The sequence below is a fragment of the Carassius auratus genome, chromosome 36, assembly GCF_003368295.1.
Source record: "Carassius auratus strain Wakin chromosome 36, ASM336829v1, whole genome shotgun sequence".
Classification (NCBI taxonomy): Eukaryota; Metazoa; Chordata; class Actinopteri; order Cypriniformes; family Cyprinidae; genus Carassius; species Carassius auratus.
In genome coordinates, this window is record NC_039278.1 from 3,625,748 (window position 1) to 3,643,750 (window position 18,003).

General features: G+C 37.3%; 1 protein-coding gene across 29 annotated transcripts in view; it reads left to right on the top strand.

The window, feature by feature from the left end:
• The window catches only part of adgrl2a (adhesion G protein-coupled receptor L2a), a 97,171-nt gene that overhangs the window by 14,633 nt on the left and 64,535 nt on the right, over positions 1–18,003 (top strand). For all 29 annotated transcript variants that reach the window (XR_003277466.1, XR_003277467.1, XM_026220876.1 and 26 more), the window contains exon 2: positions 7,361–7,545. Coding sequence is in view for 27 of the 29 variants with exons in the window: in XM_026220876.1 (XP_026076661.1) it covers positions 7,437–7,545 (109 nt within the window). In the remaining 2 variants the exon portion in view is untranslated. The remainder of the gene's footprint in view (positions 1–7,360; positions 7,546–18,003) is intronic.

The window sequence follows — 18,003 nt, forward strand, 5'->3', positions numbered from 1 at the left end:
CCAGTTTTCACTTGTTTACTTTAATTACAGTAAGCGGCTGTTAATTAAACTCTTCTAAATGACTTTGTGGTTTGTGGCAGAATCCTGAATCCTCTCTGCTAGCATGTGAACTATAAGCTCGAATCATCTCCGAATCATTTCCTCTCATAAGAAATCAATCACTCAACTTGCCCAAATCAATCATCGGTAGGTTTCTTCACCACCCCGCTTTTAATGTCACCCATTCAAGATGTTCTTTTAATGCCCCTCACTTTAGGTTTTGTGTTCCCTTCTGCCATCTTAAAAATTAATCATCCTGTTGAATAATGGCTCACGATGGTGCTGAATAATTGATGATCTTCTGCTTAATAGAGGGACAGAGGAGGCGTTACGCTCACACAACTGCTCTTGTCTGAGGGAGACGCTGTGTATCCTCGCAGAAAGACAAGCTGGATTGTGTGTGTGTGTGTGTGTGTGTGTGTGTGTGTGTGTGTGTGTGTGAAAAATGGTGTTCAATAATCAAATGGCAGTGAAGGACAGACACATAAAAACACACAGAGGCCTGCGTGATATCAAACTGGATCCTATTGAGTTTATTTATGTTCCTGATCTTATTGTGCGCCTTATCATGAAAAAAGTTTGTCTTTGAAATATTTTATCAAAATGTAATACCTTGTTCTGCCTCTGAAACTAAATCAAATTTCAGCTGACTTCACCGAGACCGAGACTTATATTTTAACCTCTCTTCCAAAAAACAAAACAAAACTAATGATTTAAATATTTGAAAGATGAAATGGAGTGTATACAGAGTGACAAAGTAAAATGTGTTTCATGTTGACTTTAAAACATAAGGAGTCTCTGAACAGATCATGCTAAATGACAGACCATGTTTCTGACTGTCCCTTTGTGTACACACGTACACACACACACACACACACACACACATGCACACATTTTCACGCGTGCATTCGCACCATTTTGACAGCAACAGTGCTTTCATTGCTTTTGCGGGAATTAAAAATTGATGCATTTTGTTGAAACTGAGATGATGAGCCTGTGAGAGTAGCAGAAACCTTCTTTCGGCTCTCTCCTGATATTTTATGACCTCTTACACTGGGCAGCTCTCTTTTTGTGGCTTGAAGACAGACGCTGTGGCCCTGTTTGTGGTAAAGGGCCTATTTTGTGAATAGGGTACAGAAAATGGCCTTAAAATGTGTTTCCTTATTTTCTTTTATTATTATTATTATTTCTCATTTTCAACAAATAGTCAGTAAAAATATTTAAACTATACATATAGTCTGTCCTGTGACTAAAATTTGTGTCTGAGTAATGTTAAAACAGGGTTGATACTTAGCCTAAATTAGCTTTGATGAGTATGGACTGACTAAGTTGTGACCAAATCTATTTATATTAAATTAACAGGAAACAGAATCTTTACATATTTATTTTTCATACATAAAAAAAAACAAAAAAAAACATAAATAATGTATTTAACAGGGTTCAATGATTTAGCTTGACAAATGCATTCAGCAATACAAATTGTGTAAATGTAATGAAAACGTTTTTTTTTTTTTTTTTTAACATTTAGAAATTACTCAATGCATGTTATTTTTAGGATGTCACAATTTTAAGTACTGTTACACTATATGCAACAAAAATGGATAAATTGTACAGTAACAGGGTTGCAAGCAAAATGTGGGATTACATTTTTGGTTATTAGTTACTAATTAGTAGATTAGCTAACATATCTAGTAAGTAAGTAAGTAAGAAAGTACATTTCTGCGAATGCTTTAAAAAAAGGCATGTGACTCCAAAGTGTAGTGTATTCTGTGAAGTGCTCAGTGAATTTTGATGCCAAAGAAAGTGTGTTTTCCTCCCGTATCCCAGCTGAAGGGGAAACGTAGAGCGTCAAGGACTTCTTTCTTCTGATTGGCAGGTGCTATCCATGTAAGATTCCTGTATAATGGTGGTCCTCAGAAATGTTTTGACCTTCTTAGACATCTCCCCATATTAATGTCACCCTATTACCGTCAAAACGGAGGCATCTTGGGAAAACACACCAGTCCTGAATCCTCCTTATCATCGGCAACATGAAAGGAGGAATTTTGGCGCTATCAGTTAATGGAAATGAATTTTTTTTTTCTTCTTTTTTTATATAATCCACTCCTTGTCCACTAAAACATCAAAATTACTGTTAACAATATGTGAAGGCGGTATTAAACTTACTTACTCATAGCAGTCGAGGCCCATTATAATCGTCTCTGAGAGACACCGTGCCATTTTAATAGGATTTCTGATACGTTCTGCACGTGATTCTGCCGGTGTGCATGTCATTTACTGCCGGAACGAGAAAGCTGTGCATCAGAATAATGAATAGATGAGTAAACTACACCCTTCCTGTTTGGTAATCTCTACTAATAAGGGGCTGTTCGATCTATTTCCAGCAACTTCTCCAGAAGCTCCAGTTTGTACTGACTAATTTTGTTCTGCTCTGGTTCGTAGTTGGGTTTTTGTCTCTTGCTTGTGAGGCGGCTTGATAGAGACCTTGATTACTCTGATTAATGGATCGTAGGCATCATCTTTGAGAGAAGGATGAAAAGAAGTTGAAAAGAGAGAGATTTCATTCACAGAGAGTGATTACAGTATTTTACCAGCGCTCAAAGCATTATATATGCATTTATACAGTGTCTATGTACTTTCATTAAAGCACTTATTCAGATTTGCCTTGGCCATGAGACATTTTGTCGCACAGGGTTTCATGAATCATGAAACACAGGAGCTAAATGGCCAGTTAAGATGATACATTTGCAGTTCTGGTGTAAAAGCCAGCTGTGCTTGTAAGCATTGAACGCAGGAATAGGAACTGCAAGGAATTTAATGATATTGGTTTCAATTCTGATTCAAATCTGATCCAATTCTGGATTGGTAATGGTTTCATTAATGAGCCCTTTAGCTATTTTGATGGAGCTGGTTTGTGACTGGTTGATTCATGATTTTATAATTTTTTTTAAACAAACTGGACATATAAGTTATTAAAACACATATTGAGCTACATTGGTGACACTCTACATTTGTTGTTGCGCGCAATCAATGACAACAACACAACAGAATTGAGTTTATATACAGTCAATATTGTTTATTGGTTGTCTTTGTACTATTTCACAATGTCCAGACTTTTTTATTTCATTTAGACAGCAAGCTAACAAAAAGAAAAACATAATTTCTTGTGCCATTTCTATGCAGATTTAATAGCAACAGAGCGCTGAAAAGCACTGCAGGAAGTTTTAATACAGTGTTCCAGTTGAATTGTTTGAAAAATTTAGATTTATGAACTATTAACATCATTAGTTTACCTAAAACTGATCATTCTGTCATTTCTAATCAGTTTTATTTTGCTAAAAACCTGTAGAGCTTTCTTTCTTCCATGTTGCACAACAGGATCATTTTTGAGGAACTGCACTGGTCACTCTTTTTCCATCTAGTAGTTGCAATGAATAAGGTCTGAAGCTTTCAAGCTTCAAAAACAATGCAAAAATCCTCTGTGTGCTATCAAAAAAGTAAGCCAAATTCATTTGATTTGCTTTTCCTGTACTCTGCCTTTAGCTTGCCATGCCATTTTAAATTCACTGCTTGTAAAGCAGCATTTGGCGTTTTTTTGTCATTTGCTCATTTAATGTTTGACATTGTCGTCTATCTGACCTTAATACGTCCCCCCGATATCATGACGTTTGTCCTCTGCTTTTAAAATGTGCACAACCGACAGCGTCCAGATGGCAAAGGTGAATGTATGACAGTGGAGTCAATAGGATGTGTTCAGAATGACTCATGTGTGGCTGTGCATTAACTGGTCCACCCCTGGACCGCTGATTGATTTCCTCTAGCGTTTCCGCCTCAGTGGACACTGCCATCTGATCACTGACCACTGATCTTTCGAAAACAAACTCGTCAAAGCCTGTTATTCTTTTGTTTTTGTATTTCTTTGGCTTTCCAAACCAATGTTTCCCAACAGCATGTCGAAACGTTCCAAACATTTTATTTCTCAATAATATTCATGTCTCCATGTAAAGTGCCAAGTTCTGCCAACCCAGCACCTTTTTTTTTATGGCCTTGCAAGGGATGTAAAATTAAACTGTAAAACTTGTTTCAACTCTGTTAATTTTCTGTTTAAAAGTCTATATGCCAACAAACAATTTGGCTAGATTTAGCTTGAAATGGCAGATTGCAGTTTGTAAACACTGAAGCATATTACCAGTGTGATGGAATGTTTAAAATGGTACAAAAATCTACTTTAAAAAAATCACCTTGTCTAACTGAAAAAGATATGCTTCATGGATTCCCATTTATGATTATTTAGCTTGTCAGCTTGTGTGCTTTGTCCCGACGTTGGTATGTTTGGGTTCTATTGTGTGAATGCGTGTCCCTGTTTATGGGTCCATTTTTTATACACTTGTCATATTCTTTGACCATCAATCTCATGGCTCTTTTTGTAGTTCATTGAAAGCTTGGGGGTTAATTCAGAGGTCAAGCGAGACTTGCAAGCTGTCAATCTCGCATTGTAAAGTTTGTCGACCCCCCTCCGCCCCCCTCGGCCTTGCCTCTTGTGCATTATTCCTGCACCCACCCCTTTGAATGGACGACTCCTCCTCTAATTCTCCGGTGGGTCTCACTCCCGGTTGAGAGAAAGACGGCTGCATAATTACACATCTGCCCTTTGTTTCTCTGTTTTGGCATTAACATCTCAAACTGGCCTTTCAGCTCTGATTTGAACGGCTCTCTTCACACCCAGAGAAGTGGAATGTTCTTTCAAAGTTCCTCTGTTTAATTCACGCAACTGTCTTGTTGAGAAACCCTGAGTGTTGCTGGTTTGTTCGAGCAGCTGTGAAAAAGACTTCTGGGTCTAGACCTCTCCATCGATCACATCCCTTATGTAACTTTGTTTATTTGTACGTAGGCTGCATGATTCGGCAAGGCGTTCGTCATAAAACGGTAGCCCGTATTCAAAGGAAGTGCCGGGAATCAAACATCCTGGCCGGAATCCTTTGAAGATGAATGGTTGCTATCGTAATTTGTCATGATTAGATTTTTTAATTTGATTTGCAAACACAAAACACACAGAACAGCGACAACAGGCCATCCCGCTGTGCCACGTTGGCGCTGGAACGGCAGTATTTGTTTGAAGCACTTAACAGGTGTTGATCGCGGTCTTTGCTGCAGCTTAGGGAGATAAGGCCTCCCGCGGAGAGGAGAGACCTCAACACGTTTAATGAGGAGCGCGGGAGTCAGACGGGCCGCCTTCGTCCGTGCCTCTGCTTCTGGAGACTGATCAGCATGTTAACCGCTCACAGCGTGAGACAGAGATATGAAAGTACGGAGCTGTTGTCGTTGATTTAGTCGAACACCCTTTGACTATGCAGGGATCAAACCTCATCCTTTATGCATTTATTTTTCCTCACAGGTAACCTGCTGTGAGCCACCACTGCAGCGGTTTCACTAGTTTTTTTTTTTTTTTTTTTACTTCTAAAATACTCAGCACAAATAATGTTAGGGTAAAAAAAAAAAAAAAACAATCTCTATTTGAGATCTTAAGTGTAACAGTGTATTGTGCTGTTATTTCGCTAAAGCTAATGCTAATGATGCTATGCTTACCATTTCAGTCTTTGCATTAAATGGAGTTTCGTATAAAATTGCATCATCTGTTAAAATAAAAAGAAACAAGATTATGATTCAATTATGAAAAAAAAATAATAATAATAAAAAAAAATGGGGGTTGATTTGTTCCTATAATAAGTCTAAATTCAGAAACAGAACTTTTAGGAACTTTACAGTAGTGAATAAATATTTTGGTCTAGAGGACAAATAAATAATGTATAGCAAATAAAACAATGAATCAATTAACCCTTCAACTGTCAACCAGTCCCTATTACGGGATGCCTAGGTTTACTTCACTAAATTACAATCAAATCGAATCTAATCTTGACAAACTATATATCGTTGGAAAGGTCTAAGACTCCCAAATATATATTTTACCAATGTTGTTTGTTAAAAATTATGTAGAAAAGTAATAGATTAATTTATGATGAGTGCACTACATTATAACAAGAGTTTTGAACTTTGTTTTAAAAAAAAGACTTCCTTGTTGCCTTCTTCTCTATCACATTTAAGAAATCATTAGAAATTATATATCGACCGAAAACTTAAAATCTCAAAATTCATCCTTTAAAACCCATCAGGCATTGCATTACCATGTAAATGGTTAATCAATATCATGTTACAAAATGATTTCAGTCATGATTTATACAAATTTAGGTTTGTATCATGCACATTCAAGTCTATCTTCAAAAATGTGAGTGACAGTTAAGGGGTTAATCAGTTAATTACATCAAATAGTGGTGAACTGTTCTTTGAAAAGACATTATGAGAATACTAAAGTAATACTTTTATTTACTATTCATAGTTTTTACTTATGTATCTGTATTATTTATTTATTTATTGTCACACTTGACAGGATTTGTCAGCATATCCACACCGTCACAAAAAACAATGTAACTTTAATATTAATAGTCGGATTGTTGACTCTTGAATACTAATGATATGGGAGTCCATAACCTTGATAAGTTTAAGACAATGCATTAGCATTTAGACATTCTTTGTCTGATCATACAGACATGTACTCCCCTCTCCTTGTATATGTTAATGCAAACAGACTCCTGATGTTTTTTAATCACATTTTCTCACCTCATAACCATATATATGACAATCCAAGAAGCAAAAATTCCAATACTTTCTTAAAATAAATACCCTGTAATGCAATGATGCATTAAACAGTGGCGAGATATATTTAGTGTATCTTTAAGAAACCTAGGAGGGGTGCACACACTGTTTTTAATGGGCTCCTAAGTGGCTCGTTACTGGAGTGACGATGTTTCCCATGAGGCTGTAAGTGTGTTTTATGGGAGGCCGGTGGAGTGTGTAAACATGCAGAGAAGGAAAACATTTAAAGGGTGAGATATTGTATATGAAAGACTCCTCTTTTTCTGGAGAATATACACCTGTGGCTTTAGTGGACGAAAAACCTGTTTCCTCTCAGAAAAGGATGGTAGCGGAACCGGTTTGGGAGAAGAGAGTAAACGGTAACGACAGGCTTTGAGGTAAATGGCTTGTTTGTAATTCGGGAGGTGCTGTTTCAGGTCTCAGTCACCTTCCAATAGAGGGTTTCTACTCCTGGGAGGAATTCTGTGTGAATTTGCTGGAGGAAAAAAACAAATAGTGTAGAGGAACTGAGGCGAGCAACACTGCAACAGTTTAAAGGAGGACGTTTTTATGCCTGAGGAGCAACACATCGACAGCCAAACACTGACAGTCCGCTGTGGTTTTCTTGTAGGCTCGGAGGTCAATGATGGTTATCTCTCAGCGTGACTTCGCTGGATCGTTGTGACTACAGTGATTTCGACCCAGACATGTGGAAAGCGGAGAGTCCAGTCAGAGCCAGGATGGGATGTTCAGAATGGAAGTCTTTGGTCCTCTGCGGCCTGGTGTTCGTCTTGACGGTTGTACAGAGTTCTGATGGTAAGATTTTTCTTTTTCTTGAATTACACAAATTTGTAAAACAAAATTATAAAACGCAATCCGAATTAGTCATCAGTTTCATGCTGTTCTTGAGTTTATGGTGCTCTTTTTTCGGTAACAGTTTAGTATAGGGTCCAAGTCACAGTAATAACTAGTTGCTTATTAGCATGCCTATTATTAATATATTGGCTGTTTATTAGTGCTTATAAAGTACATATAATGCATGACATCCATAATCCTACCCATAACCTAAACTTAACAACTACCTTATAAACTATTTAATAAGGAGCACATAATGAGTTAATTGAGGCAAAAGTCAGTTAATGGTTAGTTAATTGTGGGAATTGGACCCTAAAATAAAGTGTGACCGTGTTAACTTTTATGTTGTGGACGTTTCTAACACAGACACTATTTATGTAAGCTCAGATAAATAATGGCTGTATCCTTCAAGACAGATAGCGTGAGGTTCCCAGGAAGCTGTGTGCATTAACACAGAGCTTGGCTTCGTTTTCTTTCTGGTTAAATTAAAAGAAAGACCATACAGTGTTTCCGAGTTTTCCCTCATCTCATCTCTGTCTGTTTACTCTCATGTCCTGTTCTAACTATAGGCCTAAACCCTACAACTGCTCATTATAAACAATATCCTCAAGTAAACACGCCTCATTACACTCTGTCCCTGCCGTAATATCTTTTTAATGCATTTTTATAATTGAATTAAATGGGTTACTGCCATAGCCATGGCTGGAAGTTTTCGCTTGTGCAGAAACTTTGAAAGATTGATTGCTTAAGGGTTTGTTCCCCGTTTCTCTCGAGTATATCCTAGAAACTTCAGATCTCATCTTTCTGATTTCATTTCGTGGGCCGAACGCTGTCTATAAGTTCGGATGTATCTCATTTGTATTCTGTGCATCTTCTCAAACTGCATTTTCGGGTATTTTATGAAGCTGAAATGCAAAGCAGTGATGAAGTATTGTGGAGCCATTTTATTGATAGTATGTCTGCCATTGAATGCCATGAAATGTGGCATTGTGCTCTTATAGAAATAAATCAGGGCTGTATATGCTGAATGCTATATTAGTCTGAGCTTCTAATGCTTATTGTATAATCCTAACGCTATTACTGCTTCGCAAGAATGAGTCAGGTTATGATAAACTTTTAATGCAAAAAAAAAAAAAGTCACAAAATTGTGGGATTGATTGGCTGAATATTTAATATATAATATGCATAACGATTAGGGCTGTCACTCACAATTATTTTGGTAATCAAGTAATTGTTCGATTATGCTATCTCACCCAAAATTTGAATGTATTTTAAGAGGTGGCTAGTTCGTACAAATTCGTACGACCTCAATCATACGATGTTGTACAATTGGTCTAGACCCCAGTGACAGGTAGTTTTAGGGGTGGGGTTAGGTGTAAGTCATTTGTACAAATTAATGCAAATTAAAATACGTACGATTTAGCACAAATCATATGAATTTGTACGAGTGCGTTCGCACATATTCGTACGAATAAGCCACTTCATAAAATATGTATGAATTGCCATGCGATCAGGTTGATTATTCTATCGAGTAACTGTGGAATTTTTTAGTAAAAATAGAAATAGCCTAAGTGAACCAATATACTTAATATGAGGCAATGAGGCAATATCATTTCAACAAAACTGTTAAAATACATAATGTAATAAAATAATATAGTCTGAAACGATAAAGTGTACCCACATACCAGATTGTAGATAAGTTAAAATTTGTAATATGTGTTGATCATGCATTTGCGACAGCATTTGACTTGCAAAGAATGCTTTTCTGGCATCAGTATGCAAAGCTTTTTTTCAGTGCTTTGGATTGCTTTCTATAAAAGTCAACAAAACCCATGTTGACTCATTCATGTACTGTAAAGCGGTGCAGGTTTTTATTGTCTGAGAAATTAACATTATCTACCAGCAATTTTTTTTTTTTTCTTTTTTACACACTGTGACTGGATTATTTCATGATGGGCCTAAGTAGTTTTGAAAGAAATCTTTGCTTTATATGTCTGGCCAATTTGCCGGTAAGGATTGTGAGTAATATGAGCCGTTCTTTTTTTAATTATGGAAAGGACTGTATAATATCCGTTCGTGTCCTGCTGCCTTGGGCTCATTCAGAACGAATAGCAGGGAACCGTGGCCACGACCGGCGGCCACCCGCCTGTATTCATATAAAATACTTCATCTCCATCTTAATTCAAATCAGAACAGCTTCTGTGGGACTTCCAGACAGCCAAATCACACATCTCAGAATTAACAGCATTCTTGGCGGCTATAGCCTTTTGACAAAACAGAATTAAAAGGTTGAACTTTTGCTTTACGGAGAGATAACTTTCACCTGTCTCGGTTATTAGGCAAATATATAACCCAGTTTTCCGTCAAGTGAATAGTTTCCTTTCTTAATGTTCTTCTGCTGTGGAACTCGATTGCAATTTTGACCTATGCTGCCTCCATTTCAACTGCGGTTTTTAACTCAGAACTGGATATTTGGTCAATCTTTTTAGATATTTAAAGGTCATGCCTATTGATTTTCAGATTTGAAACATGATATGCATAAATACAGGACTGTAGGTCAGTGATTTGCATGTCTCCAAAATGTAAAATCCTGCCATTTGGGATGAAAACTCTGACCATTATATACTGTAGAGCTCAAGCCAAAACTTTAATATATATGTCATTACATCACCTATGTCCGATATACGTGTCATTTAACAGAATCATCTTACTATATAATTGTTACTGTTTTGAGGTTTTTGTTTTATAATGTTTAAAAATAAACTGTTTTTTGAACGAGTGGTTAAATGTATTTTATGTAAATTCTTTGAGGTTGAGTTTTTTTTATATAATATCATTAAATACAAAGTGAACTGTGTTAGAGAATTACTCATACCATGATATATAATTTTGGTCATACCAACCACCACAACCCATTGTTACATTTAAATCATCCCCCCAAAGGTTAACACTCCTCTCTATGTAAGTATAACCTAAAAATCATATTTTCCACCTCAAATGGGCCCCTTATTTGGACAGCTGCTGTCCCTTTTGCCTTCAAACTCTGACTGAAATGAGCTGTCTGTCTCTCCATCTGAAACAAGCCGTCTGTCTTTCTGTCAGAAATGAGCCGTCTATCCCGTCTCTTTAAACACCTTGGTTGAATGTCTGCTGATTAACAGTAAAATATGTCACATGGACGTCTAAAATAGCAGCTCTCTATCTCTCTCTCTCTCTCTCTCTCTCTCTCTCTCTCTCTCTCTCTCTCTCTCTATATATATATATATATATATATATATATATATGTGTGTGTGTGTGTGTGTGTGTGTGTGTGTGTGTGTGTGTGAGTGTGCAAACTTGTGTCAGATCACAATTTATTTTGTATCATGTTGTTTCATGATAAATTAATGTATAAAACCTTACCGCTTTAGGTCGAGCTGGCTGTATTTATTGTTTATTTCTATTAGTTTTTTTTGGGGGGTTCTCCTCATATCAAGGTTTGTTGAGTCATTGTTTCTTACCTTTCTAGCTTCCTCTCTCTCTCTCTCAAATCTCTCTCTCTCTCTCTCTCTTTCGTCTCTGGGCTGTTGGTCTCTCTGAGCTCACACACAGACAGAATTAGAGCGGATCTTTCTGGTTTCTTTGATTGATGGGGTTGTGCATTTGTCGTCTCATATGTCAAGTGAGTATTTTAGGGGGAAATAATATGTGACTTTTATTGTGATTTTATGTATATTCCAGGGAATATACATAATATAACTTAATATAAGTTTTCTGATTATTTTTCTTCAGTATTGAAATCCACTATGCTAATGCTAACCCAGCTGAATTAAACAAAAATAATAATAATAATTATAAAAATAATTACCAGTAAATAAACCAGCCTAATGTACAGTAATTTGCTGGTCTTTCTTGATTACCAAGTCTAACCAGCTCAGTCAGGCTTGCAGACCAACTTGGACTGGTGTCATTTTTATTAATTTTTTTTTAGCAGGGAATGCTAATGTGCAAGATTAACCACAGATTTGTTTCATACTGAAGTGTCTGGTTAAATGACGTGGACCCTGCTGTGAAAATGCACCAGTCTCTTTAGAGACGGACGAGTGTGGACAAGCTTTCCACATGCCTCAGAATCCCATCTGTGCAGTTACACTTTGTAAGGAAACATTTAAACTAGCGCAACTGATTATCTTCGAGTCGATAGAGCCAATTCCCCTCAGCCTCAGCCCTGTGGCTCTTTGTTCGCATCGACGTTCCGTCAATAACAATATATCTGAATTCCCCCGCATTTAGCTTCTTTATTAAGATCCTGGATCCAGATCTCCGATTCCATTCTTTTAGGTATTATACCTCAGACTACACAGCTCTCTTTGTGTCTTTCTTCTTCTTGTCTCCTGCTTTTTGTTTTTCCTCTTACCCAGGGGTTTTCTATCAGACTGAGGGATCAGACTTCCAATGCCAAGCGGCTGGGGGGGTCTATAAGCCCACATTCGTCTTCACTGTCTTTCATCAGCCCTCCTCCTGATCTGTATGATAAGAAAAGAGAATAGCGGGGGCAGACCGCTCAGTAAGGTGTGTCTGTTGTCCGACGGCCCCCTGCAGCCGAGCTCTTTAAATCCTCATTAGTATTTAACCGGGTAGAGACGCTGGTTTTAATGGATTAAGCCTCATAACAGCTGCCTCCTGATCAGTGGTTGTCATGCAAAAAAATCAAACAGGGCCAGTCACATGTTACTCGTTACTATGTTTCCTGCTCTTCCCGCATGGTCTGGATGATACATCAAGTTGTCTTATAGGTCTCTATTAGTAATATGTTTGTAGTGGGTTGCATAAAAATAGCTTGCAGCATGATTTCAGGATAATAGACTTCGGGGTTTGGGTGATCCAATGAGAAATTGATTGAAACTCCAACCCGATCTCATGGCAATTCGTACATTTTTCACAAGGTGGCTTATTCATATGAATTCGTATGACCACACTCGTACAAATTCATACGATTATTGCCAAATCGTACGTATTTTACGAGTTGCACAATTCGTATGAATTTGTACGAATGACCTACACCTAACCCCGCCCCTAAACCTAACCTCACTGGGGTTTATACAAATCGGATAAAATCGTACGAGTGAGGTCGTACAAATTTGTACGAATAAGCCACCTCGTAAAATACGTACGAATTGGTCGTGAGATAGCGTTGGAAACTCATTCACGTTTTCAATTAGTTTGCATTGTTTTGCATTTAGCCCTAATCAGCTGCATAAAGCAAAACTAAATTTTCCACCAATGTTGCAGTTTGGTCTGTTTTTGTTTTAGTAAAAATACGACAAAGGCCTTTTGAAGAAAACCCAGATCAGAAAACTAATTTCAAGCATTTAAGCAGATTTTTAGCCAAACAACACTGCTTTTTTATTAAATTATTTGTCTAGTTTTATTAACATTAATATTAAGTCAGAAATGTTTTCTAACTCACTTATCCAACATAACAAACTAGACTGCCGCAACAAAATCAAAGAGGCAGATCCTTGAAGTAAAAATTGCAATTACCACTTTTATTTTTTTTTTCTTCAGTGAATATTAATGCAATTCAGTACAGTTGGTAGATCTAAACAGTTTCACTGTAGTTAGTGAGTTGCCTTTTGTTAGTGTTCGCTTACTACTTTTTCAGGAGATGCTTGACTGTAAGTTGAAGTCAACTTATTTGCAGCTTGGCAAGCTACAGTTTCTAAGTTGCTTCCTAAACACTGATGGCATTAGAAAGAAATGCCTGCTCTTTCAGGGACAGTTTCAGCTGAGAAGACAACTATGCATTGCTTAAATTGACAGTGATGAAGACCGTCTCTTATTACAGGCTCCTCAGTGTTTGCAGGTTTTCAGCCCACATGAGTCTGTGCGTGTTGTGTCTGTGTCTCTGGCTCTGTCTTATCTTGTTTGGTGTCAAGCTGGTTGGTGAAATGATGGGTACAGCAGCAGGAGGTCACAGCAGACCCACTGGAATCAGACCGTGCACCTTATCTTCTTGATAAAGCACATATCAAATCTAAACAGAATTGTGCTCTGGAATATTTACGATTCGGCTCTCTGGCATTCAGGAGGGCTGTCTGTACTGCGGTTGTTTAAGAGATCTTGAGGGGGGGATATCAGGAGGAGATACAGGCCACCATCATAACCATCTTTGTTTCACTTCTGTTGTTTTTGTTTCGAGTCTGAAAGATTCGATCAGACTGATGGATGGAGTCGAGAGATGGGGTTGTGGAGACGTCCCGGTCTCGGATCTTTGAAAACAAAGATGAAAAATGCATCACTGTTACTCATCTTCTTTCTTCTGTTTTACTCCTGAATCTCTGATCATCATCACTGATCTAGATGACTAAAATCAAGATGGCGGTTGAGTGGTGATGCCGATTACACAGACTGCTGACTTTCCCACGTTAGCTTGTTTAGCTAACGAGTCTCGCTTTCACTTACTGTAACTAAAGTCATTTAAAGAATGATGTGGACAATTCACCCAAAAATGTAAACTCTGTCACTATTTGCTCATTTTTGAGTCAGTCTAAACTGACATTATGTCACACCATGGGAAACATTATGTCACACCATGGGAAGTCGTGGCCTAATGGTTAGAGGGTTGGACTCCCAATCGAAGGGTTGTGAGTTCTAGTCTCGGGCCGGACGGAATTGTGGGTGGGGGGAGTGCATGTACAGTTCTCTCTCCACCTTCAATACCATGACTTAGGTGCCCTTGAGCAAGGCATCGAACCCCCAACTGCTCCCCGGGCGCCGCAGCATAAATGGCTGCCCACTGCTCCGGGTGTGTGCTCACAGTGTGTGTGTGTGTGTTCACTGCTCTGTGTGTGTGCATTTCGGATGGGTTAAATGCAGAGCACAAATTCTGAGTATGGGTCACCATACTTGGCTGAATGTCACTTCACTTTATTTACTTTTAACACAAAATCAGATCATAATCATATCACAGTTACGTTTTTAGGGAATACATGATTACATTTTATTTACAATGGCAGTAAAATATTTACAATTTGTTGATTCACCCATATTCTTATACAACTGTATAGCACTTATATACAGTTTTGGAAAGCCTGCAGTAATGTAATGTTAAATGCATTTCATGATTCTAATAAAGATATTGGTCAGACTACATTACTTAATATCCGATTCTGGATCACATAACCAGTCATAAGGGTACCTTTTTTTTTTTTTTTTTTTAAATGCTGAATACATAAGCTTTCCATTGATGTATGGTTTGTCAGGATAGGACAATACTGAATATGAGGGTGCAAAAAAATCGAAATCACCTTTAAAGTTACCCAAATGAAGTCTTTAGCACTGCATATTACTAATCATAATACATTTTTTATATATAAATATAGTAGAAAATTTACTAAAATTCTCTATGGAACATGATCTTTGCTTGATATCCTAATGAATTTTGGCATAAAAGTAAAATCGATAATTTTGACCCATACAATGTATTTTTTGCTATTGCTACAAATATACCCCAGCGACTTAAGACTGGTTTTGTGGTCAAGTGTCACATATGTGTAAACCAGATTATGGTTCTAACTACGATTTTCGTTATTATTAATGAACTACAATTTGTTAGTAATGTTAGATAATGGCCAGTACTGTTGTCATACTTGTTTGGAATGACATGAGTGTACAGTAAGTACGATTTTTATGTTTGGGTGAAGCATTCCTCAGCGTTCCTCGATTTCTTGCTCTATAAATAAGGACAGTTCCCATTTGTGTGGCCGTCACAGCAGATGTTGCAGTCGTTCTTCAGACGAGAGTATATCAGTGATGTCATCTCAAAGATCGATGGCTGAAAATGTGCAGCAGATTCTGTTACTCACAGGGAGGTTTGTTCTCCCTAGTCCTACTAAATGAACTATATCCTGTTGTAGTTTAAAAAATGCTTTGTGGTAGACATCCGGACAAAGAAACATTCCCAAGAACAAGATTAATCTGAAGGTCGGAAAGCTGGTGTCATTGAGTTTTATTATGTGCCTTGAAACTAAGTCCTTTACAGAAGGTCGACACTGATATTTTGGACATTGTGCGAAATTAGTGCCTTTTGTGTTCCTTATCAACATATGTGTAAATAATAACTTTAACAATGAGTGACTGACCTGCCATTTTGATTTTGGGGGGGGGGGGGGGGGCAGGTTTATGTTAAATTTTATTCACAATGGCAATTCACTTTCAAGTGATTTCAAGTGATAATTATAAGTAATCATAAAAAGAACATAAGAGAAAAAAAACAGAATTTTATTTTAAAATATAAGTCACATGCACAGGTTATCAACACACACACACACACACACACACACACGCACACACAAATAACCATCCTTTAAAAAAATTACTTGACAAGAACAATTAAATGTTTCCTTTTTAATCACTTTAATGATATCAACCCATCACAATCATTTATTTATTTATTAATTTATTAATTATTTTAATTTGATTGTTGTTGTTTTTTTGTTTTTTAAAAATTTCTGAATAGTTATATTTCTTATAAATATCTTGCAATAAATGACTTGACCTTGAGCGCAGGCTAGTAATCGCTAAAATAACTCTAAACTGTAAACCCTGTTACCGTTTTGAATTTATAATTCATTTTAATATTTATTAATTTAGCCTGTTTATTACGATTTCATCACATTTCTTTAGATATGTGATGATTGATATATACACTCAAACAACTGAATCACTGAAGGAGACAACTTAAGACAGTGGAATTCAACACAGGTTTTTTTTTTTAATCAACATTCCAAACGATTCTTTGAGGTTCTGTTTTGCTTAGTTTAAATCCCAAAATCGGTTCTCAAATCCCACTGAAATGTTTGAAACAATGTCTTAGAAGAAAACACTTTGAATCTGGTCTATGTCTGCATGATTTATACACTCTTTCCTAAAATAATAAGTATTGAATATGACATTTTAATGAGGAAAAACTCCCCAGCTTACATAGCATTCCACACTGGTGTATATAAAATACATTGGAAGTAGCTCATACTCAGTCCTTTGTTCAGTCAGTTTTCTTTTTGCCGTAGTACCTCAAGCATTTAGGGCCATCTGCACCTCGTCTCTGCAGTCTGAGTGACTGACTACATTCTGATATTTTTCAGACAGCCTAAGACACGTTTTCAAACACACTCATCCTTTCAGCCGGACTACAGCGGGTGGTTGTTATGTGCTGAAGTGTCTGGATGCCTGTGATTGTACTGAAAAGTAGTCCAAAAGTTCAGAGCCCCATATTGATACATTTAAAGAAATGTTAACTAAAGCCAAATCCCATGAACTTTGTAAAACAGAAACTACAGTGCTTCCTTGCTCCATTTGGTCTGCAAACATGAGATCTTAAAGAGTTTGAAAGCGATTCTATTTATACCGAGCCCCACAAATGGCATGCAGGAAAAAATAATGGGCTAAATAGTGTGCATGATTTACTAATTCATTCCCTCACTGTATGGTCACTGATCATATGCTTACAGTTGTCTGTAGAATAGTAGAATAGATGAAAGAAAGAAAGAAAGAAAGAAAGAAAGAAAGAAAGAAAGAAAGAAAGAAAGAAAGAAAGAAAGAAAGAAAGAAAGAAAGAAATTGGCCTCTGTGTAATATAGTGCCGAGTTACATAAAAAAGGAGGTTGGAGCACATGCAAATGAAGACAAGCTTGAAGCTAGTTTTACAAAGACTTCCCTTAACAATGTAAGAACCAGCAGGATATGTTTTATAGTCCTACCCGAAGCTAAATGACAGTTTTTTTTCTTTACCATGTACCTATATCAAAGATCCTCCTGATAGCCCGCCTGCTGTTGCCATGGAAGAGAAGGATGCAGATGAATTGGGGCAAATGGTGGTGTTGAATACCAATGAGCCCAGGAGCCGAAAACTCACAAACATGTTTAATGTCTTTTTGCTGAACTACTGACACTCACTGTCTGTTCTTTTCTCTCTCTCTTTTTTTTTGTATTGTGTTTTTAATGGCCCAGCGATGCATCAGGAAAATGAAAGTGGCCAGTAAGAGTGGCTTTGTTATGAAACAATGTAAGCAGTCTCATTGAAGCTCAAAATCTGGATTAATACCAGGCTTAAGTTTCCACTGTAGACATTTGCCTAGTCAATAAAGTTATAATGCTAAGATTTGGCCACAGAATACCAAAGATGTTTACTCGGACCCACGCCGAGGGCTGCATCGTTATTGTAGCTTACCGAGCTTCAATTTTTTATATAATTTTTTTGCCATACAAATCTCATTCAGCCTTAGAGCATCTCCCCTGTTGAGGATATTTGCATTGCCCTGTTGTTCTCCCTCTGGTGAGACCTGACTTCTAAAGACAACATGCCTTTATAAAGGATATTGCGGGATTATGGAAACTGCTCTGTGGGAGGAAGAGACGTCTCTGCTTTCTCTAGATTTC